This window comes from Laetiporus sulphureus (assembly GCF_001632365.1).
Source record: "Laetiporus sulphureus 93-53 unplaced genomic scaffold LAESUscaffold_62, whole genome shotgun sequence".
In the NCBI taxonomy this organism is placed as follows: domain Eukaryota; kingdom Fungi; phylum Basidiomycota; class Agaricomycetes; order Polyporales; family Laetiporaceae; genus Laetiporus; species Laetiporus sulphureus.
In genome coordinates, this window is record NW_024468571.1 from 126,461 (window position 1) to 149,957 (window position 23,497).

The 23,497-nt window shown below is 52.0% G+C and overlaps 9 protein-coding genes across 9 annotated transcripts; 6 read left to right on the forward strand and 3 right to left on the reverse strand.

Annotated features, from left to right (window-relative positions):
* The first annotated feature begins 20 nt into the window (after positions 1-20).
* On the forward strand, positions 21-1,945 carry LAESUDRAFT_731340 (uncharacterized protein). Its single transcript, XM_040910026.1, has 7 exons — positions 21-148; positions 201-239; positions 295-305; positions 500-682; positions 743-1,199; positions 1,257-1,399; positions 1,461-1,945. The coding sequence occupies exons 1-7, from the start codon at positions 95-97 to the stop codon at positions 1,621-1,623; spliced, it is 1,050 nt and encodes a 349-aa protein (XP_040759088.1). The 5' UTR covers positions 21-94; the 3' UTR covers positions 1,624-1,945.
* Positions 1,848-3,925, reverse strand: LAESUDRAFT_815967 (uncharacterized protein; the record flags this gene model as incomplete). Its single annotated transcript, XM_040914732.1, has 8 exons — positions 3,780-3,925; positions 3,650-3,730; positions 3,521-3,594; positions 3,403-3,467; positions 3,242-3,354; positions 3,044-3,187; positions 2,791-2,991; positions 1,848-2,735 (listed from the first exon to the last, which is right to left on the reverse strand). Exons 1-8 carry the CDS (start codon positions 3,846-3,848, stop codon positions 1,848-1,850), a joined length of 1,635 nt encoding a protein of 544 aa, XP_040759089.1. The 5' UTR covers positions 3,849-3,925.
* A 260-nt stretch (positions 3,926-4,185) lies between these two features.
* On the forward strand, positions 4,186-5,314 carry LAESUDRAFT_752727 (uncharacterized protein). Its single transcript, XM_040911740.1, has 5 exons — positions 4,186-4,332; positions 4,389-4,461; positions 4,524-4,576; positions 4,639-4,724; positions 4,782-5,314. Exons 1-5 carry the CDS (start codon positions 4,235-4,237, stop codon positions 5,138-5,140), a joined length of 669 nt encoding a protein of 222 aa, XP_040759090.1. The 5' UTR covers positions 4,186-4,234; the 3' UTR covers positions 5,141-5,314.
* A 378-nt stretch (positions 5,315-5,692) lies between these two features.
* Positions 5,693-7,679, reverse strand: LAESUDRAFT_752728 (uncharacterized protein; the record flags this gene model as incomplete). Its single annotated transcript, XM_040911741.1, has 17 exons — positions 5,693-5,849; positions 5,902-5,926; positions 5,980-6,040; positions 6,095-6,122; positions 6,183-6,242; positions 6,297-6,397; positions 6,458-6,500; positions 6,554-6,569; positions 6,629-6,672; positions 6,693-6,827; positions 6,890-6,915; positions 7,051-7,076; positions 7,117-7,130; positions 7,196-7,285; positions 7,402-7,415; positions 7,471-7,549; positions 7,606-7,679. 17 exons carry the CDS (start codon positions 7,677-7,679, stop codon positions 5,717-5,719), a joined length of 969 nt encoding a protein of 322 aa, XP_040759091.1. The 3' UTR covers positions 5,693-5,716.
* Positions 7,680-8,855: 1,176 nt separating this feature from the next.
* On the reverse strand, positions 8,856-10,120 carry LAESUDRAFT_486606 (uncharacterized protein). The gene is made up of 11 exons (XM_040902653.1): positions 10,025-10,120; positions 9,816-9,967; positions 9,678-9,756; positions 9,609-9,622; positions 9,518-9,554; positions 9,404-9,465; positions 9,329-9,338; positions 9,259-9,276; positions 9,179-9,204; positions 9,097-9,122; positions 8,856-9,014 (listed from the first exon to the last, which is right to left on the reverse strand). The coding sequence occupies exons 2-11, from the start codon at positions 9,878-9,880 to the stop codon at positions 8,962-8,964; spliced, it is 390 nt and encodes a 129-aa protein (XP_040759092.1). The 5' UTR covers positions 9,881-9,967; positions 10,025-10,120; the 3' UTR covers positions 8,856-8,961.
* Positions 10,121-11,287: 1,167 nt separating this feature from the next.
* Positions 11,288-14,484, forward strand: LAESUDRAFT_745466 (TPR-like protein). The gene is made up of 12 exons (XM_040911375.1): positions 11,288-11,517; positions 11,564-11,594; positions 11,644-11,670; positions 11,724-11,854; positions 11,908-11,938; positions 12,001-12,567; positions 12,623-13,003; positions 13,059-13,265; positions 13,323-13,370; positions 13,423-13,830; positions 13,891-14,020; positions 14,075-14,484. The coding sequence occupies exons 1-12, from the start codon at positions 11,495-11,497 to the stop codon at positions 14,329-14,331; spliced, it is 2,241 nt and encodes a 746-aa protein (XP_040759093.1). The 5' UTR covers positions 11,288-11,494; the 3' UTR covers positions 14,332-14,484.
* Positions 14,485-14,600: 116 nt separating this feature from the next.
* Positions 14,601-16,471, forward strand: LAESUDRAFT_731346 (adenine nucleotide alpha hydrolases-like protein). Its single transcript, XM_040910027.1, has 6 exons — positions 14,601-14,698; positions 14,761-15,051; positions 15,102-15,142; positions 15,192-15,569; positions 15,626-15,767; positions 15,834-16,471. The coding sequence occupies exons 2-6, from the start codon at positions 14,927-14,929 to the stop codon at positions 16,360-16,362; spliced, it is 1,215 nt and encodes a 404-aa protein (XP_040759094.1). The 5' UTR covers positions 14,601-14,698; positions 14,761-14,926; the 3' UTR covers positions 16,363-16,471.
* Positions 16,472-18,098: 1,627 nt separating this feature from the next.
* LAESUDRAFT_739226 (monocarboxylate permease) lies at positions 18,099-19,897 on the forward strand (the record flags this gene model as incomplete). The annotated part of the gene is made up of 8 exons (XM_040910984.1): positions 18,099-18,329; positions 18,402-18,545; positions 18,598-18,725; positions 18,789-19,100; positions 19,160-19,318; positions 19,375-19,493; positions 19,554-19,625; positions 19,677-19,897. The coding sequence occupies 8 exons, from the start codon at positions 18,099-18,101 to the stop codon at positions 19,895-19,897; spliced, it is 1,386 nt and encodes a 461-aa protein (XP_040759095.1).
* Positions 19,898-20,786: 889 nt separating this feature from the next.
* On the forward strand, positions 20,787-22,921 carry LAESUDRAFT_739227 (class II aaRS and biotin synthetase; the record flags this gene model as incomplete). The annotated part of the gene is made up of 4 exons (XM_040910985.1): positions 20,787-21,991; positions 22,049-22,413; positions 22,465-22,666; positions 22,723-22,921. The coding sequence occupies 4 exons, from the start codon at positions 20,787-20,789 to the stop codon at positions 22,919-22,921; spliced, it is 1,971 nt and encodes a 656-aa protein (XP_040759096.1).
* Between the last annotated feature and the right edge of the window lie 576 nt (positions 22,922-23,497).

Here is a 23,497-nt window from a genome sequence, read left to right on the forward strand (position 1 = left end):
CAGCGTGTGCTGCGGCACCCTTTCCTTTTGCAACAGGTTCTGTCACCCTTTGTTTTGCTTTCCACGTCGACGGTGACGGCGACGTTCAGAGACCATGTCTCACCAGTCTCATTCACACCACCAAAATTCGCCGTCTAGGGCCCTCGTTGTAAGCCTGAGTTGGTGCGGCGTTGACACGCAGATGATGAGTATGTTGCTAGATCGGAACAGTCTTGTTCTACCTCGTAGCAGCGCTGTCGGTGAGTGGAATATTTGATAAGCGATTGTTGATTCGCTGAGCTCGAGGCAGTGTAGATGGTCATGGCGTGCGTTGCTTCCCAATCTTCATAATGAATTGATGGCAGCGGGAGAGGTGTCCCATGTCACGACGTTTGCTTCTCCTGCTGTTCGCTAGCCATGAGCACCGGCTTGCCTGTGCACACCCTCCCAGCGGGCAGTTCTCGTTGAAACTTTTATGATTATCGTGAGATACGGGTTCATTTCACTGACGGACGTGCAGAAATAAATGGGTACTGAATACAACCGACGTGCCACTATTCTTTTTGGATACCCAGCTGCTCATCGCCGTCGTCCTCTTTTTGATGGCGCACGTGGTCGGGCTGTTGCAACTGCCTATACGACTGGACATGCAAGTATGCAAGGGTCTCATCCCCATGGTGGGGCTCAACGTGATCGGTCTCAGGTGAGTTTCCGCACAAACATTGGTGCGTTTTCTGGGAGCTAATACAGGCATACCGCACAGCTTCAGCAATTATACGCTCAAATATGTTGACGCGTCGTTCTACCAAGTCGCACGAGGCATGGTTCTCCCATTCACTGTCGCGACATCCTTCTTGCTGCTGCATGCGCGCCCCTCGCTGCGGATCCTCTTCGCATGCTCGATCGTCACCTTTGGCTTCTTCATCGGTGTCTTCCTCGACGGCACGCCTGTCTCGCCTATGGGCATCTTCTTCGGTGTCGTGAGCTCAATGATCACCGCGCTGCACTCGGTCGTTATCAAGAAGGCGCTTGACATCGTGCACGGCAGCGCGCTGCACCTCTCGTGGTACACGAACCTGCTTAGTGCGGTTCTCCTTGCGCCGATCCTCGTTCTGGTGGGCGAGCTCCCCCGCGTGACGCGCCTGCTATTTGGCCCTAATGAAGCGCCTGTAGGCGAGTTGAGCACCTTGGGGACCTTTTTGCTCGGTTCTGCGATCACGGTAGGTCGGCCTGCTGTAACGGCTGTGCGAATATCTCAGTCAATACATTGATTGCAGGGCGCGTTCGGCTTCCTCATGAGCATTGCGAGCCTCCTCTCTATCAAAGTCACATCACCTATCACACACATGGTGTCCTCTGCCGTGCGGGGGGTCGCTGCCTCCCTTCTCGGCATGTGGCTCTTCCACGATGTTATCACAACGTACGTGCGCCGCATGTCCTCCACTTCATTCTGGCCGGCTGACGACCATTCTTTCACCCAGTGGGCGCGCATCTTCCATAGCAACTATCCTTTTCGGCTCGCTATACTACACCTGGGTCAAGCATGTCGAGTCGCAGGCGGCCAAGCCAGCGAACGGCCACTCATACGAGCAGGTGCCCCTCGAGGATGCCGAGGCTGGCAAGGCATCGGGCAAGCCAGAGTAGACCCGGACGGCGAATGGAATGTATGGATTGGATTGAATCATAGAGACATACTTGATAGTTTAGTGTACTGGATTGTTCGTGACTGGATCATCGATTAATTGACGAGAGCGCCTGGCCAGGTGGCCATTGCTCGTTCACCTCCCAATGATGACCCTAAGTTCGGTGAGGATCCGGGCCCAAGATATCACTATACATGGAATGGATTCGTAGAGACGCTATTACCACTATTCCTCGCCCACACTCTCCATGATCAGCCACTCCCCGTAATACATGCATCCTTTCGGGTCCACCGGTCCCCCGCTCTTGCAAAAGTCGAAGGTCGGACAGCGCGTACACGGCGCTTGCGCAAGCCCAGGAGCAGTGTGCTCCTGGCGGACGGCGCGGTACACGTACGCGCCGTAGTCCGCACGGATCTCGTTCATGGCGGGAGGCGAGGAGGAACGCGGGCGCGACTTCGTCTTGGACTTCGAGCGCGAGCGGTTTTTGTCGCCTTCCAAGCCCGAGCTGTTTGACTCGGAGTTCTCGCTCTCGCTTTCAGAGGCGTGCTGGCGCTTCTTGCCTTTGCTCTTGCCTCTATTATTGTTTTTGGTCTTGTTCTCATCGCTGTCACTGTCATCGCTCTCCTTCAAGCGCCTTCGCTTCTTCTTGGGCTTCCGTTCACTCTCGCTCTCGTCTGTGTCGCTTACTTCCTCCTTTTTGCGCCTCTTCTTGCGCTTACGTTCGCTGTCGTTATCGTCTACGTCAATTGCGTCCTCGTTGCGCTTCTTCGATTGTGGTTTGCGCTCGCCTTCGCTCTCATCTGCGTCGCTCATATCCTTCTTCCTGCGTTTCTTCTTTGGTTTTGGTTTACGCTCACTCTCACTTTCGTCTGTATCGTCTACAACCCCCTTCTTCTTCTTCTTCTTCTTCTTTCTTGAACTTGTCTTCTGCTCTCGGCCGTCATCAGACTCGTATTCCGACTCCGAACCTGAGGACTGGCTTGATTTGCTCCGTTTCCGTTTGCGCGACGAACTCGCCTTCTCCTTTCGTTTCTTGCTTTCCCGCTCCTCATCACTCTCGCTCTCAACCTCGTGGGCGTTCAACCCCCACATGGCGGCACCGAAGGCAGGTATCTTCATGAAATCTTTGAGCATATTATTCGTGAAACGGCTGTCTTGATGAACTGACCTCCTCAATCTCACCATCGAGGACCAGCACGTTCAGCAACATCTCGACGTGCTCGACGTTGAGCTGCGTTTCTGTGATCCGGCTCTTGCTTAGGAAAGTCAGGATCTGTTGTGCGGTCGGGTACGGTGGTGCAGCAGAAATCGGGTATAAAGGCTGATTATGTTCTGAGTGAACTTCCGTGGCTTTTTGTTTTGGAAAACTCTGCGAGGGACAGTTCAACGCAAGACAGGTGCCGAACATGAGCTTCACTCACACGATCACGGATGAAGCGTAGACACGCACTGCAGAGCAGCTTGATGAACTCTGTATCGAGCTCGTTGTCGGTGTACCATGGCCCTCCAGTCATCTCAACGGAAGGATCGAGGTGGAACAGCATGTAGATTTTGCGAGTAGGATACTGCGCGTACATGAGATCAGACCTTGACCGCCTGAAATATCCATCATAACGCACCTTTACCGACTTTACGGCCTTGATGAGCTGCTTTTGCGTGAGCGATTTAATGCAGCGATCGATGATGGTCTGGTGTAGCTCAGTCTTGGCTTTGAGATGCTTAGTCCAGATGCCTGACTCCGTCAGTACTGCATACATGATATAGAGAGAACTGTCCTCACCTTCGTTGCCTGAAGCTTGTATGTGGCTGAGCACCATGCCCTCCTCCCCGGTCATGTCCTTCTTACTGTATCCCGAAGCTCAACGTCATCGGGTATGACTGACATGAATTACACGCACACTTCAATCTCCTTCTTTGCAACCACACGGAATGACAAGACACCCTTCGTGTCCTTCATGGCTTTGAATAGACCCTGCACCGAGAGATGTCAATGCGTGTATTCCTTGCTCGCGATGCAGCTCACTCACCGTACCTAGCAGAAAATTGATCGCATCCATACGAGAAGCAGCATCTGGGATGAGGGTCTCGACTTCTTTTTGAGACAGAGTCTACACGTCCATAAGCCCACATTCCCTCGCAAGTGATATAACTCAGCACCTTCTTCGGGTCGGCCAGAGCTGCTTGGTGTAGCCTCTGCTCGAGTGCACTGAGCTTGCGGCCGCTCATCGTGATCGTAACTCTTCGGCGTGATATGCTTTGCGAAAGACTCGCGTCCGGACTGGTGAGAAATGAGGGAGCTGGATGCTGCTATCAGCGACTCACTGGCATCTGCTTTGCCGCCTGTGACAGCGACGCGATGAGTCACGGTGACTTGTGCGTGACACTCGCGTCGATGTTCCCGCAAATCGAATTGGATCGGGTCGCCTCGCAGCAGGTGAATCCATTGGTTCGGCTCCATATTTGGTCCGGATTGTGGCTTTCAAGCCGAACTGTGGTGCATGACGTCACGCGTGAAACGCGTGCTCACACGACTCATCGATCGTTTTGACCCGCTTGCATGCCTTGACCAGATACCCGCCACAGCAAATCCTCCTCGAGTTCTGTTGCAGAAAATGTCTCTCACTGCATATTATACCGAGCAGGCAGATCAAGATAACCTGTTGTCCTACTTCGACAAGAGTGCTACGCTCGTCCGACAGACATTTTTGCAGTAAGCGCATCCACAGGGTCTTGAGGCGGAATCGGAAAAGCCTGAACATCTCACAGTTATGAAAGCAAATATGCACGCCCTATCATGCGATCAGTCGTACAGTCTTTCTACGACCGACCCATTCTTTCGGTGAGTATCTCTGCGATCTACCATAGAGACTTGGCCGACGGGAGCTTACATCCTTGTTTCAGACACTTCTCGCCATTTTTGCAATCTTGAGCCTTCTTCCCACGCTTTCCTTCATGTAAGTGTGATCTGCTGTTCGTCGTACCGATGCACTAAGTCATGGTACCCTCTAAAATGCAGAGGATTTGCCCTTTTCATACTCGCGTCCTGTTTTATTATCTGTCTCGGGTGCTTCCTCGTCGCCATCTCCGTGATCGCATTTTTTGGTACGTTGTATATTCTATAGACATTAATCTGCTGATCGTACGAGACGCGCGTGGTAGGAATGTTCTTCGTGGCCTCGCTTCTTGCCACGCTCGGTGTCTCTGTGTTCCTCACCGCCTTTGGTGTTGGCGGATACTCCGTTCTGCAAATGGCACTCCTTGTACGAGCCGACGGGCCTCGTGCAGGCATCAACGGTTGGATGCAACAGAACAAGCAGCACTTGTTCGCCTCCATGCCTGCAAAGTCCGAGTTTGACGCCCAAGATTATCCCGAAACGGAGAAAAACGGCGATGTGCTGCATGGCATAACGACAGAAAGTATTGTTGCAGATAATTCTAAGGCGATGGGAGGCACAGTGTCGGAGGTTGTGGACAACGATTCCGGGGAGCACTCACTAAAAGAGGAAGAGAGCAACTGATGTCTGCAGCCCGTAGATTGTTTGTATCGAGAATGTTATGTCGCCAGTTGAGAACTTATACCCTCGGACTATATGGTCTGGATCCATGCATGTACTACCTCGAGATCCCACGCCCAAACGTCTGTTCGCGCATACCACATACGACAGGAATAACACAAGGGTTCGTTACACGAGAAACATCACTAGTATGCGAGGTGGCCAGCTTGAACGGCTAAGCTGGCTAGAGTGCAGCTAAGCTTAGAGTCACCTCTAGAACTCGATATGCGTGTAACAGTAGTATTGCAGCGAGAAGTCGCCACTGGCAAGTCACTCATGTGCATGAGTTGTGACGCAGCAGTACATACACAGTTTGGATCACATGCAAACAGGGGTTGAACTAGTTTTCTCATCATCCTCGATGCATATCAAAAAAAAAACAGCTGCTGTCCGTATATGCGCTTTATCTTGCAAAAGAACAAACAATTTAATGACTGGTTTTGTTGAAGCTAGGCGTATATATTCGGACACAGGCAGAGCGAACAATGCAGTAATATCAAATCACCATATGTTAACCTCAACGAATTTACAATGTCCCACTTACTCAAAAGAGCGTGGCCGAACAACGGGAATGGCCTGTAGTTCGATGCGGTCGATCTCGACCGCGCTGTCCTTGAATGCATTCGAGATATAGGTCACGCCATTGCGCCTGAGATGGTGGCGAGCGTTCAAGCTGGCGAATAACCGTCAACGCGCCGATTGTGCGAAAAGAGCAATGTACATACACTGCAAGAAGCGAGTTGACATAGACTGTTGGACACCAGTCATCAATAATTCTGCATCGTAAGGAGACGAGAGCTCACTTTTGCTGCCGGGAAGTTGCAGGAGGACCCAGTACAGGACGTTCTTCGGTAGAGAGATGTACTGATGGGTGCGTTTTCACGACTGATCTTCCATCTCAATAAATAAGATACTCACGATGATCATTTGGATAGTCTGGATGAGCCTGACAGCACGATCATCTGCCAATCCATTCTCACCCAATACTTTACAAAATGATACTCACGTCGTTAAAACCCCACGGTTTATTACGAGCACTTGGAGATTATGGATGAGGTCCCGTGTTCTGAAATAAACATGTTCAGAGAAGGAGTGTGCGTGTCATGTCCTGCATAGGTACCCCATAAAACCTGTGTTGTGTCTGCTCAGAGCATGCGTCGAAGCGATCGTGATGCAAATATCCGTCAGAGAGGCAGAGGAAACCTGCAGCGTCGCGGTGGACTTCAAAGGTCGTGAGCAGAGAAATGTCATGTCGTTGTGTTATGTCGGAAATAGGGTCACCTTTGCTGCTGAGAAGATGTTGGGAAAACTGAAGTTGTGCAACCTGCAATATTAAAATGATGATGTGCAACTTCTTTGACAAGGGGTATGACGTACGCTTCATTCACGTTCACTAAGCGCGAGATTGGATGACAGTCAACAGATGCAACGTTGACACAATGAGAGGCCTACCGAAGCCAGTCACTGTCACTGGCCAGTGAGCATCGCCATGCAATCTGCGGATGGACATACTCACCGAATGACAGCAGGGAGAGCGCACTCTGAGTTGATCAATAACAGTACGTGTCTCGAATCAGGACCCGCGAAAGTCAACGCACTAGAAACGCGGTGATCGGAATCGTAGATGTATCCTTGGACACCTCGGACAAGACTGTAACGTCAACAGGACGGTAAAACCCACAGGTGCCACGAAGGATTGTAGTTAACACTCACGTCTCCAAATGATGTAGATATAATAGCTGACGGGATTGACGCAGTTAGTGCAAAGAACCTCCAGTTTAAGGTATTGACTGACCATTGTACGAGAAACACTATTGGCACCTAGACGAGTGACTCTGAACGTTTCGAAAACACCGCTACCGTTGATCACTCACCGCTAGTGCATACTCGGCCTGAGTTGCTATACGTCAGTGACGTTCCGTACCCATAGCAGAACTCACTAACAACGGCTGTACTGTGCACGATTTATCAAAATATCAATATGAAGGCGAGTGGAATACATCATGAAATGCGACCGACCTGTATAATTTTGCGAGTTCGAGCGACCCTTCATGACCTGCCACGAGATAATGCCATACAATCTTTCGAGCGGTGAGCAGCTGTTCCAGCCTTGCACAAAGCCACAATAAGTACCATAATGACAACGATTGTGTGAACAGTATCCAGCAACCTGGTACGAGTATAGATGACGCTTCAACACCACGGAACATCACGGAGAAGCTCACCACAACATGGCGACCTGTGAAGGCATCAGAGGAGCCTGGACATCCATTATGAATGACCACAGCACACACCAGCAGTTTCAGCATCCACCTGTCCTCGGGATACTTCCATACGTAATATAAAACCTGAGCAACGCTGCAGCCATAGAGCCTACGCGCCTCCGCTCATTCAAGTTGATCAGAGACGTTTGAGCCTATAGTCCTCACATAAGAGCGAACAAGAAGCCGACCAACAGAGCACCCAGTGTATTTCCCAGGTTGATAAAGTCGATCCCAGACATTGCAACCTGAAGATTCGCTCAGAGTGATGTATAGAGTGGGCAGAGTGCTACCGTCCATTATGCCCGCCGAATAGGAGAATATATAGTGGCCTGTCATACGGTCAGCAATCGACGTTACCACTTCTCGGCGGAGGTCTATCACACTTGACGACGCGATCAAATCTGTCATCGGCTTTGGAAAAGCCGTAGACACATCCATTCGTCCATCCGTATGGAAACACAGCGGCAGCGGTGGTAAGAATGGTGATCCTTTTCGTGGTGACATCCCTTCCGTGTCCTGATGTGGTTAGCTCGCAACGTCAAGGTGTGGACAGCAATGATCGGCGACTGAAGAAAGGAATCGCTGACGACCCTTTAACGTAAAATCTCACTTCACTGTACTGCGTAGTATGAGTGCTGCGTTCTCCCGGATGCTTCGACTGTCAGGACAATCAACGTACCTTGTGACAAGGCGGGACAACGTGGATCGGAGAAAGAGCTTCAATAAGGTGGTTGGATTGCCATCGCCTGCATGCACTTCTTGAACTCCGCCTGATCCACAGCGAAGAACTATTGCTGTGGGTTACAGCGGTGCATTACCCGAAATCTTATCCGACGTGCGCGCATCTTTGACGGAACACACGTGAACAAGTCCTTCTGAGATTCTGGCCACGCTCGGTGTCTCTGCAGTGTTCCTCACCGCCTCAGCGGCGGCACCTCTGGTGTGGGTGCATACTCCATCCTGCAAATGGCGCTCCTTGTACGAGCCGACGGGCCACGTGCAGGCATCAACGGTTGGGTGCAGCATGACAAGCAGCATTTTCTCACCTCCAAGCCTGCAAAGCCCGAGTCTGCCGCCCAAATTTATTTAAAAACCGAGAAAAACGGCGATACGCCGGGGGGCATGAAGACAGGAACTATCGTTATGGATGATACCAAGGCGATGGGAGGCACAGCGTCGGAGGTTATGGGTAACGACTCCGGGGTCCGGGGAGCACTCACCAAAAGAGAGCAACTGATGTCTTGAGCTCTTGCATTGTTTCCGCCAATTGTCTTGTGTGCGCCTCCCCGTGTATAGAATGTTCTGTTGCCAGTTGAGCTTATACCCTCGGACCATGTGGCCTGGATGCATGAATCCCATACTACTAGCCTCGAGATCCCATACCCAAGCGTCTGTTCGCACATACCGCATACTACACGTCGGGGCCGCTTGCTTGAGATCGACCGGAATAACACAGACGAAGTTCGTTACACAAGAAACATCACCGGTATGCGAGGTGACCAGCTTGAACGGCTAGGCTGGCTAGAGTGCAGCTAACTTTAGAGTCACGCGGTGATCGGAATCGTGGATGTATCCTTGGACACCTCGGACAAGACTGTAATGTCAATAAAACGGTAGAAAGCGCAGGTGCCACGAAGGATTGCAGTGAACACTCACGTCTCCAAATGATGTAGATATAATAGCTGACGGGATTGACGCCGTCAGTGTAAAGAACCTCCAGTTTATGATATTGACTGACCATTGTACGAGAAACACTATTGGCACCTAGACGGATGACCTCTAAACGCTCCGAAAGCACCGCTATCCTTTACCACTCACCGCTAGTGCATACTCGGCCTGATTTGCTATACGTCAGTAATGCTACATACCGGTAACAGAACTCACTAACAACGGCTGTGCTGTGCACGATTCATCGATATATCAATATGAAGGCGAATAAAATACATCATGAAATGCGACCGACCTGTATAATTTTTCGAGTTCGAGCAAATTCCCATGACCTGCCACGACATAATGCCATACAATCTGCCGAGCGGTGAGCAGCTGTTCTGGCAGTGCACAGAGCCACTGTAAGTACCATGATGTCAATGATTGTGTGAACAGTGTCCAACGACCTGGTACGAGTATAGATGACGCTTCAACACCAGGAACGGCACGGAACAGCTCACCACAACACGGCGACCTGCGAAAGCATCAGAGGATCCTGAACGTCCATTATGAATGACCACAGCACACACCAGCAGTTTCAGCATCCACCTGTCCTCGGGATACTTCCATACGTAATATAAAACCTGAGCAACGCTGCAGCCATAGAGCCTACGCGCCTCCGCTCACTCCAGTTGATCGCAGACGGTTAAGCTAATAGTAGTCCTCACATAAGAGCGAATAAAAAGCCGACCAACAGTGTATTTCCCAGGTCCAGAAAATCGAACCCAGACATCGCAAAATGAAAATTCGCCCAGAGTGATGAATAGTGGGCGAGTGCTACCGTCCATTATGCCCGTCGAACAGGAGAATATATAGTGGCCTGTCATACGGTCAGCAATTGAACTGATGCCTGTCATGCACCGAGAACTTGAAGCACTTCTCGGCAGACATCTACATATCACAATTGACGACGCCATCTCTGTCGTCGGCTTTCAAAAAGCCGTAGACACATCCATTCATCTATCTGTATTGAAGCACAGAGGTGGTAAGAATGGTAATCCTTTCCGTGGTGATATCCCTTCTGTGGTCTGACGTGGCTAGCTAGCGACGTCAAGGTGCCACTTAGAGATGTCGCGTTTCGAGTGGACAGCAATGATCGATGGCTGAAGAAAGGAATCCAGCAAATGATTCGCTGATGACCCTTGAACGGGAAATCTCACTTCACTGTACTTCATATGAGCGCTGCGTTCTCCCGGATGCTTCGACTGTCAAGATAATCGACGCACCATATGACAATGCGGGACAATGCAGTGGGCGGGAGACCGTGGCAAAGTGCTTGAATAAGGTACGACGATAGCCGCTGAGGAAATGATCACATAGCCTGGGATTGTCGTCGACTGCATGCATTTCTCTAGCTCTGCCTCGATCCGCAGCGACGAACTGTTGCTGTGGGCTGCAACGGTGCACAATCTGGAGTCTCATCCACGCGGGCATCCTTGACGAACCACAAGTGAACAGATCCTTCTGAGAAATGCCAACTCGAATAGATGACAGATGTAGATGTCCTTCCGGTGATCCGCCGTTTTGGTCTCCCCTAGCAGACCTATAAATCTCCTTTTTTGAGTGAGGGGAGGACATGAGATATAAAGTCCGCCGCTGGACATGGCGCAGTTGGCAGCTTCTGGCAAAACTCGGTTTCCGAGTGCGCTCACTCTTCCAGTCCCGACCTCGTCGGTGTGAGCAAATAGATCTGAAAGCTCAAATCAGGTATGTAGTTGAAAGCAGTATCCAAGTGAAATTCGATTAGCGCAACGGAACCGCATTGTGACGAGCTGCGCTGCCTGAGGCACTCTGCTGAACAGGCGGCTGGGTTCAGGAAGATTGTGCATGGGGCAGAAAACTTCATCATCTGAAAGCGAGAATCCGTGAGGTTGGTGAGACTGGGTAAACGAGACGTTGTGCTCAACATCTCGACGGTTCAGCCACGCTCCGACGAGCTGCCCTGCTGGACGAGGCAATATAAAGTTACTTATTTGATTTTGCGCCTTCCGTCAGTTTCCGCCCGCGTAAATGTGATGAGATTCGTTGCCATGTGTGCATTCATTGTACCAACAGAACATGCACAAGGTGGTTCAGGACATAGATGTGCGTGCCAAAAAAAGGAAGCGCGTCTCGACAACGGGCGCTAACACGCTGTTAACACTGAACCAACTCCTCCACAGCTCTCTTTCTCCGGATCTTTCGTGGTTGCTCCAGATTTCTGCTATCTTTGCCGTCGTCGCTGCTACTTTAGCGTCTTTCAAGAACCTTGGCTTGCGTCTGAGGATAACTTTCGACGCTGCTCTCCCGTCTCCTCTTCACTGACGTGTGGCGAAAGCCAGCTGCTAATTTCTGACATTCTACAAACATGCAAGACGGACGAGCTCCTCGGTATGCAGCTTATTATTTTCAAATAACGTATCTCACTGTACCCCAGCATCAAGAACCGCGCACCTGCGGCAATCCAGGCACGTCATAATGATTTGGTTCTCTGCTATTTTTGCTAAAGTTGTGTAGGTGACCGCGGAACAACTTCTTCGAGATGTACGCATAGAGGCACTGCCTCCACAAACTCAGTCATTCTAACAAAAATTCAGGCTCAAGAGCGGCAAGAGTCGCAGTTTCGTGCACCAAAACAACGAGTGGAGGATTTCGAGGAACTGCATGAGTATCGTGGTAGGAAGCGTGAGGAGTTCGAGAAGCGCATTAGGCAGACAAGGGGGAATATGTGAGTAAAGACTGTCATCAAAAAGTGGACGATATCCTGACATTTCGCGCCAGCAAAGAATGGCTGCAATATGCCAACTGGGAGGTAAGTATTCATCCATGTAACATGCAATAACGGTCATTCACCCTCCTTCCATCTCAACTTAGGCAAGTCAAGGAGAGTATGCTCGCTCACGATCAGTCTTTGAGCGTGCACTCGACGTCGACCCTCGCAGCGTCCAGCTATGGTTAAGCTACACCGAGATGGAGCTAAAAGGCCGCAACGTCCAGCACTCTCGCAACCTGTTTGACCGCGCTGTCACCCTGCTTCCGCGCATCGACCAGCTCTGGTACAAGTATGTTTACCTCGAGGAACTACTGCAGAACGTGCCGGGCGCGCGCCAGGTGTTCGAGCGGTGGATGCAATGGGAGCCGGAGGACAAGGCATGGCAGGCGTACATCAAGATGGAGCTACGGTACAATGAGTACGACCGCGCGAGTGCGATATATGAGCGCTGGATCGCCGTGAGGCCCGAGCCGCGGAATTGGGTCAAGTGGGCTAAGTTTGAAGAGGAGCGATCGAAGCTGGACAAAGCGCGAGAGGTCTTCCAGACTGCCTTGGGATTCTTTGGGGATGGCGAGGAGGAGGTGGAAAAGGCCCAAGCTGTGTTCGGCGCATTTGCAAAGATGGAGACGCGTCAGAAGGAATATGAGCGGGCGCGAGTAATCTATAAGGTGAGCTCCTCTCGTCTATTTCCATCGAATAGAGAGCGTCTTAACATGATCTCAGTTCGCGCTGTCCCGTATACCCCGGTCTAAGTCTGGCTCGCTTTACGCGGTGTACACGACCTTCGAGAAGCAACATGGCACGCGATCGTCACTCGAGTCAACGGTCCTGGGCAAGCGGCGGATACAGTATGAAGACGAACTTGCACAAGACGGGCACAACTATGACACTTGGTTTGAGTACTCGCGCTTGGAGGAAGGTGCGCTTCGGGACGCTCGAGAAGAGGGCGCGTCAGTAGAGGAAATCGAGGCTGCCATTGGGCGCGTCAGGGAGGTATATGAGCGTGCAGTAGCTCATGTACCGCCAGGTGGGCAGAAGAGGCATTGGCGAAGGTACATCTTCCTTTGGCTCAACTACGCGCTTTTCGAGGAGATTGAGACCAAGGTGCTGCGATTCATTATCCTCTGACTTTGTACGAGCTCACATCCGCTTGCTGTAGGACGATGGACGCGCCCGACAAGTATATCAGACTGCGCTCAAGATTGTGCCGCACAAACAGTTCACCTTCGCGAAGTTGTGGCTCACGTTTGCGAAATTCGAAGTGCGGCAGCTGGACCTGGGCGCGGCTCGCAAAATACTGGGCACAGCGATTGGAATGTGTCCGAAGGAGGCTCTGTTCAAGGGATACATTCAGCTCGAGCTTGATGTGAGCTATTATTGGTTCCATCGCGTACGTCACGCTGTCTTACTCAAACCTGTGTAGCTGCGCGAGTTCGATCGTGTCAGGACGCTGTATGAGAAGTACATCGAGGTAGGCCATCATCGAAGTCAGTAATACTGTCAATGACAATTATATCCTGCAGTTCGATCCGAGTAACTCATCCGCATGGGTCAAGTACGCCGAGCTGGAATCTCAACTGGAGGATTTCGAGCGCACACGCGCGATCTTCGAGCTCGGCACGACACAGCAGCCGCTCGCAATGCCAGAAGTCTTATGGAAGGCATACATTGATTTCGAGTCCGAAGAGGGCAACAGGGAGGGCGCGCGCGCGCTGTACGAGCGTCTCATTTCACTGAGCGGGCACTGGAAGGTGTGGATCTCGTACGCGGAGTTCGAGGCTGCGCCTATCCCGCTTGCGCGTGAGCTAAGGGAGGAGAAGGAAGAAGAAGAGGGAGAGGAAGTCGAGCTTGTTCCTGGAGATGTGGAGCGCGCGAGACAGGTGCTCGAGAGAGGTTATAACGACCTCCGAAAACAGGGCCTCAAGACTGAGGTAAGCATTGTCCCGCTCTCTGCAGCACGCTATGTATTGATGTAATTCGTTGTTTCCTAGCGTGCTGCACTGCTGGAGGTCTGGAAGACGTTTGAAGAGAAGAACGGATCGCCGGAGGATGTTCAGAAGGTGCAGAACAAGATGCCTCTGGTCAGCCGACGCCGTCATGTGGAGGAAGGCGGCACAGAAGGTACGTTTCTTCATTATTGTTCTTTGCATGACTAGCTACTTATGCTACGCTCAGTGCTCGATTGGGACATGGTGTTCCCCGACGATGAGCGCGAGTCCAACCCGACTTCGTTCCAGTTCCTCCAGATGGCGCACGCTTGGAAGAAGGCTCAGGCCGCAAAATCTAAGGACCAGCAGGCCCATGCCCAGCCGAAGGAGGAGCCCAAGGAAAGCAGCACCAAGGCTGAGGAGTTGAACGGAAACGGCCCTGCTGGTGAAGACGAGGATGCCGCCAGTGCGAGTGATGCTTCGAGCTCACATGGCGAAGATTGACGAACAACTTCAATACCATGAGATATATCCTTTGATAGTGCTGTTGTTAGTTCGTATTCCTAGTCTGTTCTCATCATGCATGTATTGCAGCCTGAGCAGTGATGCTCAGCAGTGAGATAGCTACTTTGGGTTTCTAAATATTGTTTGATGTCGAATATCCGTGGTTGCACTCTGGAGGGACTCGGCCACCTCGCCGAGGTGGCCGAGCGAGTGCATGATCACGTGGGATTACTGTATTCGGTCCACCCTGTTACGCTCAACTCCCGAGACTCGACTTGATGCTCTTGTACCCTCCTATTCATTCGTTTCGGGCTTGCGCGGTACACTGGCTTGGATTTTGCAGGCTTCGTTGAGGTCGCCATCAAAAGTAAGCAACAAGGGTGCTTATATAACCTGATCGGCGTCGTACTAACACGCGTTTCTCCCCAGCTCGATCTATTTCTGGCCGACAAACCTCTCAGCCGTGCGACTGTTCCGCCAGATTCTCGCTAGGCAGAGGCCTCTTGGAGCGGGAGTAGAAGGACTATTGCTCATCAAGCGACATCCGAGCTCCTCGAGACCGTTACGTTTCACTCGTGCTTTTGTCCCGGACAACATGGCCACCGTCAACTTCAAGCACGTCTCACAAGAGGTCTACGCACTATCAAGCTCTTCGCATTCACTTGCTCCGCTGGTGCGGGAGGCATTGACAGTGATCGATGATGCTCTGGATGAATTTGGGTGAGTGCGGATGGGAGTCGTGCCATTCTGTGGCTGAGTAGCGCCCTAAGACTGGAACGACTGTCTCTGAGCTTCAATGGGGGGAAGGATTGTAAGTAACTACGGTTGATGGAAGTTACGCTACCGACTCTATGCTGCAGGCACCGTACTGCTCCATCTACTCGCTGCTTCCCTTGGTCGCAGAAATCTCGCATCAAAACGAATTCCAGCCGTATACATTCCCGTGCCATCGCCGTTTCCGCAGCTGGAATCATTCGTCGAAGAAACAGCACGGGAATACCACCTTGATCTGTTTCACTGTCCCTTGCCTGAGCCGGAGCTCCCAGTGGAGACAATTGAGGCGCCTACTACGCCACCCTCAAACGGGCATGGGAAGGGGAATGAGTACATCGGTCCTCGACCAGGTACGAAGGTCAAAGGAGGCGAGGGCATGAAGCGGGCATTGCAGCTATACAAGGAACGCTTTCCGCGCATTGACGCGATTCTCATCGGTACTCGTAAAACAGACCCGGATGGAGGTATGCATTCCTCATTCATCCTGTTGTTCCCACCCTTTTGACAGGTACACTTCAAGCGAAGCTCTCGTTTCGTTCGCCAACCGATGCCGATTGGCCGCGCTTTCAGCGGGTCAATCCCATCCTCGACTGGTCATATAGCGCTGTATGGGACTATCTTCGCAAGCTCAAGGTACCATATTGCAACCTCTATGATGAAGGGTATGTCGCACGACCAACTACCACGACCAATTACGTGAACTGGTGACCCGCACTGACTGCCTTTAGGTATACATCGCTTGGCTCGACTTACAATACGTTCCGCAACCCGGCGCTGCTGATCCAGCCAGCATGCACCGAATGCTTACCCCCAACGGCCACGGTCGTGTCAGAAATTCCCCCACTGGCGATGCCTCATAGCCACCCAACCGACCTTGACAATCACCATCCACATGCACCCGACACGCCCGTCTCCGACATACCCGCTTCCGACACCATATCCGCCTTTCCCCTCCCGGACCACATCGAGATTATCCCGGGCGATCCTGGACGGGTGTGCATCGCGGACGCGAACAGTATCAACCCGCTCCCGGACAAGCTGGAGATGATCCGTGGAGACCCGTCGTTGACGTGCCACGCGGACGCGACGGGGGTCGACCCGCTGCCTGACCGGCTGCAATGGATCCCCGGTGACCCGTCGGCACTGTGCATCGCGGACGCATGCCAGTGCGAGCCGCGCTACCGACCTGCGTATGAGCTGCTGGATGAGAATCTGGAAAGAGCGGGGCGCGCGTCGGGAATCAGGCTGCCGATGTGATGGACGGTTGTATGTATAGTAATGGCAGACGTTGGGTCGTGTATCCGGATAAGTGTTGTACGATGTAGCAGGTCGCGTGGACTGCTCTGTCAAAGGATTTTTAGAGGGCTGCGTCAATTGAAATTTGAACTTGAGGCCTCAGGCTTTTAGGAGTTACGACTATGTGTCACAGGGCATTGATTGTGAGGTGTTCAAGCGTATTGAAAACCCAGAATGATAATATTGTCTTGTGAGCTTCAGCGCTTTCAGCTTCAAGCCTCGGGAGGGAGTTGTTGCGCCGGTGTGCCAGAATATTGTTTAGACTACTCTTCCACCATGTGCTCATACAACGACTCCTGATAATCATCATCGCCATTGTGAATGAGAGCTGTCCGCATAGAGCCAGAATTCTACCTTCACACAGTGGCACTAGGCGGGTTTCCCTTAAACTCCATCATGCAGCGTTGTGCGAGAAGTGGGCCCGTCGATGGTAAATCACCCAAGGAAACTCTCTGGAGGCTTCAGGGCGTTAGCTCTCATTTGTTTGAATATCGTATACACAAGCTCCTATGTATCAAATCATAAAGCATCTGTGGGCTAACGATGGTCATTATGCCGGGAGAAAGCTAATCGAGAATGACTGACGGAGATAAGGTGCTCTTGCTGCCAACATTCTTCCGATTCTTCTGCGAAGCCCATTCGGATTAATGGACACTTCCTTAGGAGCTGGTAAAATTTAGACTTTCGTGGCATTGGCGTTTTGTTCAAGGCTGATGAGAATTCACGCGGCTGAGAGGAGTCAGAATGACGTGGGAGGAATTCTATTTGTGCTTCGCAACCTGACCACAACCGTAGTCATCTGGAAAGTGATTGAGCTGAGATTGCTCCCCATTCAACCGTTAACGCGAACGGCCCGAGGTCGGTACGAAGCGCTAAAATGCCGTCCAACAACCTCGGTACTTACAGCTATCGCCACCCCGCACGGACTGTCACGTCACGCACGTTTTATCACGTGCACTGTGACAGGCACGCATGTGGCGCTACATTTGCAGTGGACATATCTTCACCTCTGCCTTTCCACCACTCGACAGCAATTTTGAGTGTCTCGCTCAACTCCAACTTGATTTTTTTGGCACTTTAGCGTGAGGACGAAGGTCTAATCTTCAAAATATTGCAGTCAAATCCAAAATTAGATACTCCCAGCGCCGTCCTTTTATCTAGAATCTGTTGGCGAAGTACTGGCTTCTTTTCTGATCCTTCGAGTCCTTGTCGAACATCGGCTCGAGATTTTAAGGAGCTCTCTCCGAACATCCTAAGCGATGCGGAGGCCGAAACACCCTGTGAATGGTCAGGCTCGCTCCACGTGATGCTCCTGGCCTACAATCCCTTTGATCATTCGACCTGAGACGGAGCTCCGGACCAGTGTCGCTCTTGACCCCTTCTGCAGTTGCGATCCCACTCGACTCCTGGCTTCTCCTATTCAACCATGAAGAAGAGTATCAGTGCCCTGTGCTTTTCATCAGGAGGACCCGGGTCGGGAAGCCGCAGGACGTACTCGCGGAAAGAATTATGGAGAAGATCGAGCTTGCCGGTGAGTACCCACGCCATTCGAACTGCGGCAGATTATGTGATTCGCGACCCACGATGCAACAGAACTCTGGCACCTCGCTAGCTAGCAAGACCGCGCGACGGCGACGATGACAGTGCTCAGCGAATTACCCACCCCGCACTCAATTGCGGAGTCCCCTGCTCCCTTCATGTCGCGGACACAGACCGAGTTTCCGTCGCCTTCTGTGATTTACCCTCCGTCCACGACGTTGAATTTCGATCAGGAGAAGGAGAATGAGGCGATCGTAGAAGATGCGCCGAGCAATACAGCACCATTACCGCCTGCGTCAGATTTTCCAGAGGGAGGGCTGCGCGCGTGGTCGGTTGTATGTGGTGGCTTCTTTGCTTTCATCGCCACATTTGGCGTGACGAATTCATATGTGCGTGACATCCGTGCTTGGTGTGCCGCTGAGATTTTGGACTGATGATAGCCTTGGTTCATGATGTGTTAGGGCGTCTTCCAGGATTATTATTCAGCGAACTTGCTACAACATTCATCATCGTCAACGATTGCGTTGATCGGCGCTATCCAGCTGTTTTTCCTGTACGGTGGGGGTCCTATCGTAGGCAGGATATATGATGCGTATGGCACAAGGGTAACGTAGCATCAGTCTTAACAACTCTGCGGCTATTGACGGCGGTGTATAGGTTCTCATCCCTCTGGGATCTGTAATAATCGTCTTCTCGCTAATGATGGTCTCATTAGTACAACCAGATAAGCCATACCAGCTGTTCCTCGCACAAGGCATATTGTTTGGCCTCGGGCTGGCTTGCATGTGAGGTCTCGTCCCAACCCTGAGGCACCAAAATCTAACATGATCATGCACGATACCTTTCAGATTCAACCCAGCACTCGCTGTCGCAGGCCATTGGTTCAAACGAAAGCGAGCGTACGCGATAGGCGTCATTGCGTCCGGCAGCTCGATCGGCGGCGTATTCTTTCCGATCATGCTGCAGCGCCTCATACCGAGCGTGGGGTTCCCGTGGGCCGTGCGGGCCATGGCATTTGTCTGCCTCGGGTGTCTGACGATAGCAACGCTAACCATCCGCACGCGACTCCCGCCGTCCAGGAATATCACGCTGAGAGGCTTGGTCGACCTCGAGGGCTTTCGCGATTGGAAATATGTATGTGCGTCAATAGGTGCTTTCCTGTGAGTAAATTACTCTCCTTCACCACTGCCCTGAGAGTCGAAGGCTCTGTGAATCGCAGGGTGTTCTATGCCGTTTTCACCCCGTACTTCTACATCCAAATCTATGCAAATATGCAAGGCGTACCAAATAGTCTTGCCATATACCTGCTGCCGATCATCAATGCGTTTGGCACGCCATCGCGGATTATCCCTGGTATCATGGCCGATAAATGGGGATGGTGAGTGCCTCGCAATTAAGAATCATTCTGAGCTGAACTATACTTGCTGCAACCAGCCTCAATGTGCTCGTTCCATCGACGTTGATTGCGAGTATATTCACGCTCGCCCTCTGGCTCCCGGCTCGTAGCGCCGCGTCGATCACTGCGTATGCAGCGATGTATGGTCTCTTTACAGGTGCGCACTTGTAGTAGCGCGGCCATCTCGTATGTTGGGTCCTGACGCGTCTTCATGCAGGAGCATTCGTTACCCTCCTACCTGCATACATCTACACCATCTCCCCGATTGAAGTGTACGGAGCGCGACTGGGTAAGTGACTCCGTCCTAGCTTGAATGTCCGGATGCCCACACGAACTCTAGGATCGATGTACCTGCTTGTAGGGATTGCCAATCTTGTTGGCACGCCGACCGCTGGGGCTTTCCTGAGCACGGTGGACCAGTCGGGCTTCAACGGGCTCATCATATTTACCGGTGTGCTCATGGCGGCCGGGTCGTTGATACTGGGCATGGTTGGTGTCGTGACTGAGATGCAGAAGCGGCGAGAAGCGGCGGCTTTGGAAACGGCAGAGCAGAAGGCATGACGAAAACTTCGCGCCTGGTCTGTTTCTCTGCCCATAAAGGGTTTGTAGCGGTTGGTCATAGAGTCACGGCTTAGTCGAGCGTGAAAAATCTGCGTTCGCTAGCCAGAATATCCTCACTTTGATACTCACTTATGGATCACATGTACGAACATTGTTCGACTCCATTCATGTCAAAGTACTTCTTTACTCCATCCGCCTAAGTACTACTAGTACTAGTGTGAGCTAGTCTTTGGTAGTGGTTCGGTATCTTCCGCTCGATCTTACCTTGGACCAATAGAGTTTGGATAGGATTAACAATTCGTCGGATAATTGCGAGTGGCCCCCGTTACACCCTCAGCAGTCACTCAACGCTTCCACCTGTGCGCCGCACATTCAAATTAGAGCCTGGGAACGAATCTCTTTGGTCATGAGTTTGTCTGATCGTATCTCCGCAAATCAGCACTTGGTCTCAGCCACACCGCAACTTGAAGTATTGACGAATAACAGAAGTTTGGAGAGGAGCATCCACATTTGGCTCAGAGTTGCCTTTGTGTGAGGCCAGTACTGCCTACAGGTATGTTCGTGGCGTTGTATTCAATGTGGTTGGACTGTGATGGTACGCCTTACGATCAGTTCTGCTCATCTGCTTGAACACGTTTGAGCGCAGATACAGCTCGAGCCGAGATCGTACTTGTATAAAAAGATACCCGGCTGTTCCTACTCGCTTGGAGTGTTTGCCAGGGAGCTACGACTCAGACCTGCCGCCGGACAATTGTTAAGGTCGTTTTACAGGTGAGCAATCTTATGTAGCTCAACATATTTTTGTGTCGTTGTTGCTCATGGATCGTAATCTGACCTTAAACGCTAGTCGCAGGGCTGTTTGAGATCATCACGACTGTCTCAAGCAGAAATGGATGTCCTCGTCTACTCGGGCCCCGAGGTCCTTCCATCCTCCCTGGCCCATTGTATTAACACCCTCCGCTCACTGCTAGTCCCAAACTATGCCGTCCAAGCACTCCCACACCAGCCTCTCGTCTCTCAGCCCTGGTCTGCCAATTGTGCGCTTCTCGTCCTTCCCACTTGTCGCGGCTTCCTGCCCTCCCTGCCGTTCCGCTCGGCCGTGAGTGCTTTTATCGAGAGTGGCGGCGCCCTCCTGGTAATCGGCGCCAGCGTGTCGACTCCGCGGCCTGTCATACCTGCGGTATCGCTCGAAGATCGGCTGGCGCATCTGAGGTTGTACGATGGCAAGTCGATGCGGCTTTTGGACAAGGTTTCTGGAAGTATGTTCGATGTCAGCCTCAGAGGGTGGTCGGAGGATTCGCTTCGATCGGTGACTGTAGAAGCCACAGGCGCACAGCCTATTCGTGGTATCATTGCTCCTGCTGATTTTGGAAAGCTCGACGTGGATACCACAGGAGATAGTGCAGAGGTGATTGCTAGATACGTTGACGCTGGCGACGAAACGAACTTAGCCGCTGCGATTCTTTGTTACGTCGGCAAGGGCAGCGCAGTCTTCTGGAATAGCCTTATCGACCAGCCACTCACGGAGGAACCTGCGGTGACCATTCTGAGCCAGGCAGAGCCGCCTCTATCCCAGGATAAAATCAGCGCTACCGAGCGGGGACGACAGGACCTGCTTCGAATGACTCTCCAACGGCTGGGTCTAGTCCTCCCGAAGAAGAAGCTCACTGTGCTCAGTCCCTTACCGCAATTCCTCATAAGCACGCCATCCAAGCCGTGGATCGTCGAGCGGGTCATGCAGGAGCTGTCCATACACTCCCTGGAAGAGCCACACATACTGAAGGACAACGCCGACACGTTTGAATTTCGCGATGCCTCGAAGGATTCGGACTTACCGGACTCTGCGCGAGAGGCAGCAGCGAAGAACGTAAAGCTGGATGCTTCGGTTTTGCAGCCGAAGATTGTGCTTCTTGGTAAGGACGGGACCATTCCCTCGGTGGAGCAGACCCCGCTATTCGATATTCGCAACTTCTATGAGGAACTAGTCGTCGCCCGAAGGGAAAACCACTGCCTGGAATGTGCGGAACCTTGGGGAATGGGCGAGGCACTGCTCTACGGCGAGGTGGTCACGAGCACCCAGTCGATGCTAGATAAGTGAGCTTGCTACTCATCCGCCCCCTCACCATCTTCTAATATATATGTTTGGCATAGGAACCTTCGCCTACTCTCCAGCCTTCCTTCACCGCTAGTCTCCGTCGCCTCGCACCAACTTGCAGGCCGCGGGCGCGGCGCGAACGTGTGGCTCTCTTCGGGCGGGAGCCTGCTCTTCTCGCTTCTCCTGCGCGTGTCGCTTTCTGACGTGCCCGCTGCGCGTCTCGTGTTCGTGCAGTACCTCTTCGCGCTCGCCGTTGCAGAGGCGTGCCGCGATCCCGCCGTACTGGGCGACGCGGGCAGGCACGTGAGGCTGAAGTGGCCGAATGATGTGTATGCGCTGAGGGAAGACGGCGTGAGGAAGAAGATGGGCGGCGTGCTGGTGAATACGAGTTTCTCATCGGGGCAAGTGGAGGTTGTGATTGGTGTGTGGTTTCCTGTTGTCTGACGATTTCCATAAAATGATGAGATGGCAGGATGTGGCCTCAATGTATGGAATTCGCCGCCGATCCAGTCGTTGCTGCACCTCGTGTCTCCTGAATCGCGCACACAGCTGACGATGGAGCGCACGCTGGCAACGATACTGGCGAGGTTCGAGAGCATGTGGAACACGTTTGTGGCTCACAATGGTTCCTTCGAGCCATTTTTGGATCTGTACTATGAGCGATGGATGCATTCGTGAGCCCGGTCTATCTTCTTCGATTATGATTTATGATCATCCACATTCACCCCAGGGATCAACTCGTCGAGCTCACAACGACGATGCCCCATCAGAAAGTGCGAATTGTCGGTATTACGAGTGATCATGGGCTGTTACGGACTATGCCGGAGCGAGGTGGATGGTGGAATTCCGGCGGTAGCTCTTTCATCGACTTGCAGCCGGATGGAAATAGCTTTGATCTGATGGCGGGGTTGATCAAGGCGAAGCGATAGAGGTGAAGCGGTTTCACTCACGAGTCACGAGAACACCCATCTACGAAGGCTTACCTACGATAGTAGCAAACTATGGCCCGAAGCGATTTGTATGCTCCGTTTCAGCTTATCTCATGGTTTATACGGAAGAAACATTCTGTTACACAGGGACCCGGGTTCTGCATCTCAATGTCAATACTAGCGGTGGAGCATGGCGATGCTCTGTTGTGGAGACGCTTGTGACTTCTTACTTGTAATCATACGTGATTTCAAAAAGGAACCTGGTATCTAATACTGTTCAAGGTTAGCTGGACTGACTCTGGCGCGCCAAAACTGTTCACTTGAAGTGTGCGAGATGGAGTTTGCGAGCGAATAACTTTATATACGATTCTAGGAATGACAGTATACAGCCTCCTCGACACAGCACTGGATCGGAATTTGAATCGGTGGGCGACATTACTTACAGGTGTGACTCTAGATCTAGAGGACACTTAATCGTGTTTATTCCAATTCGGGCAGATGCGTTGCCGCTTACGGTAATGTCGACCCGCTCTTCACGACTCGTCACCTTTCCCGTGTCGATTCGCCTCGCTTTGA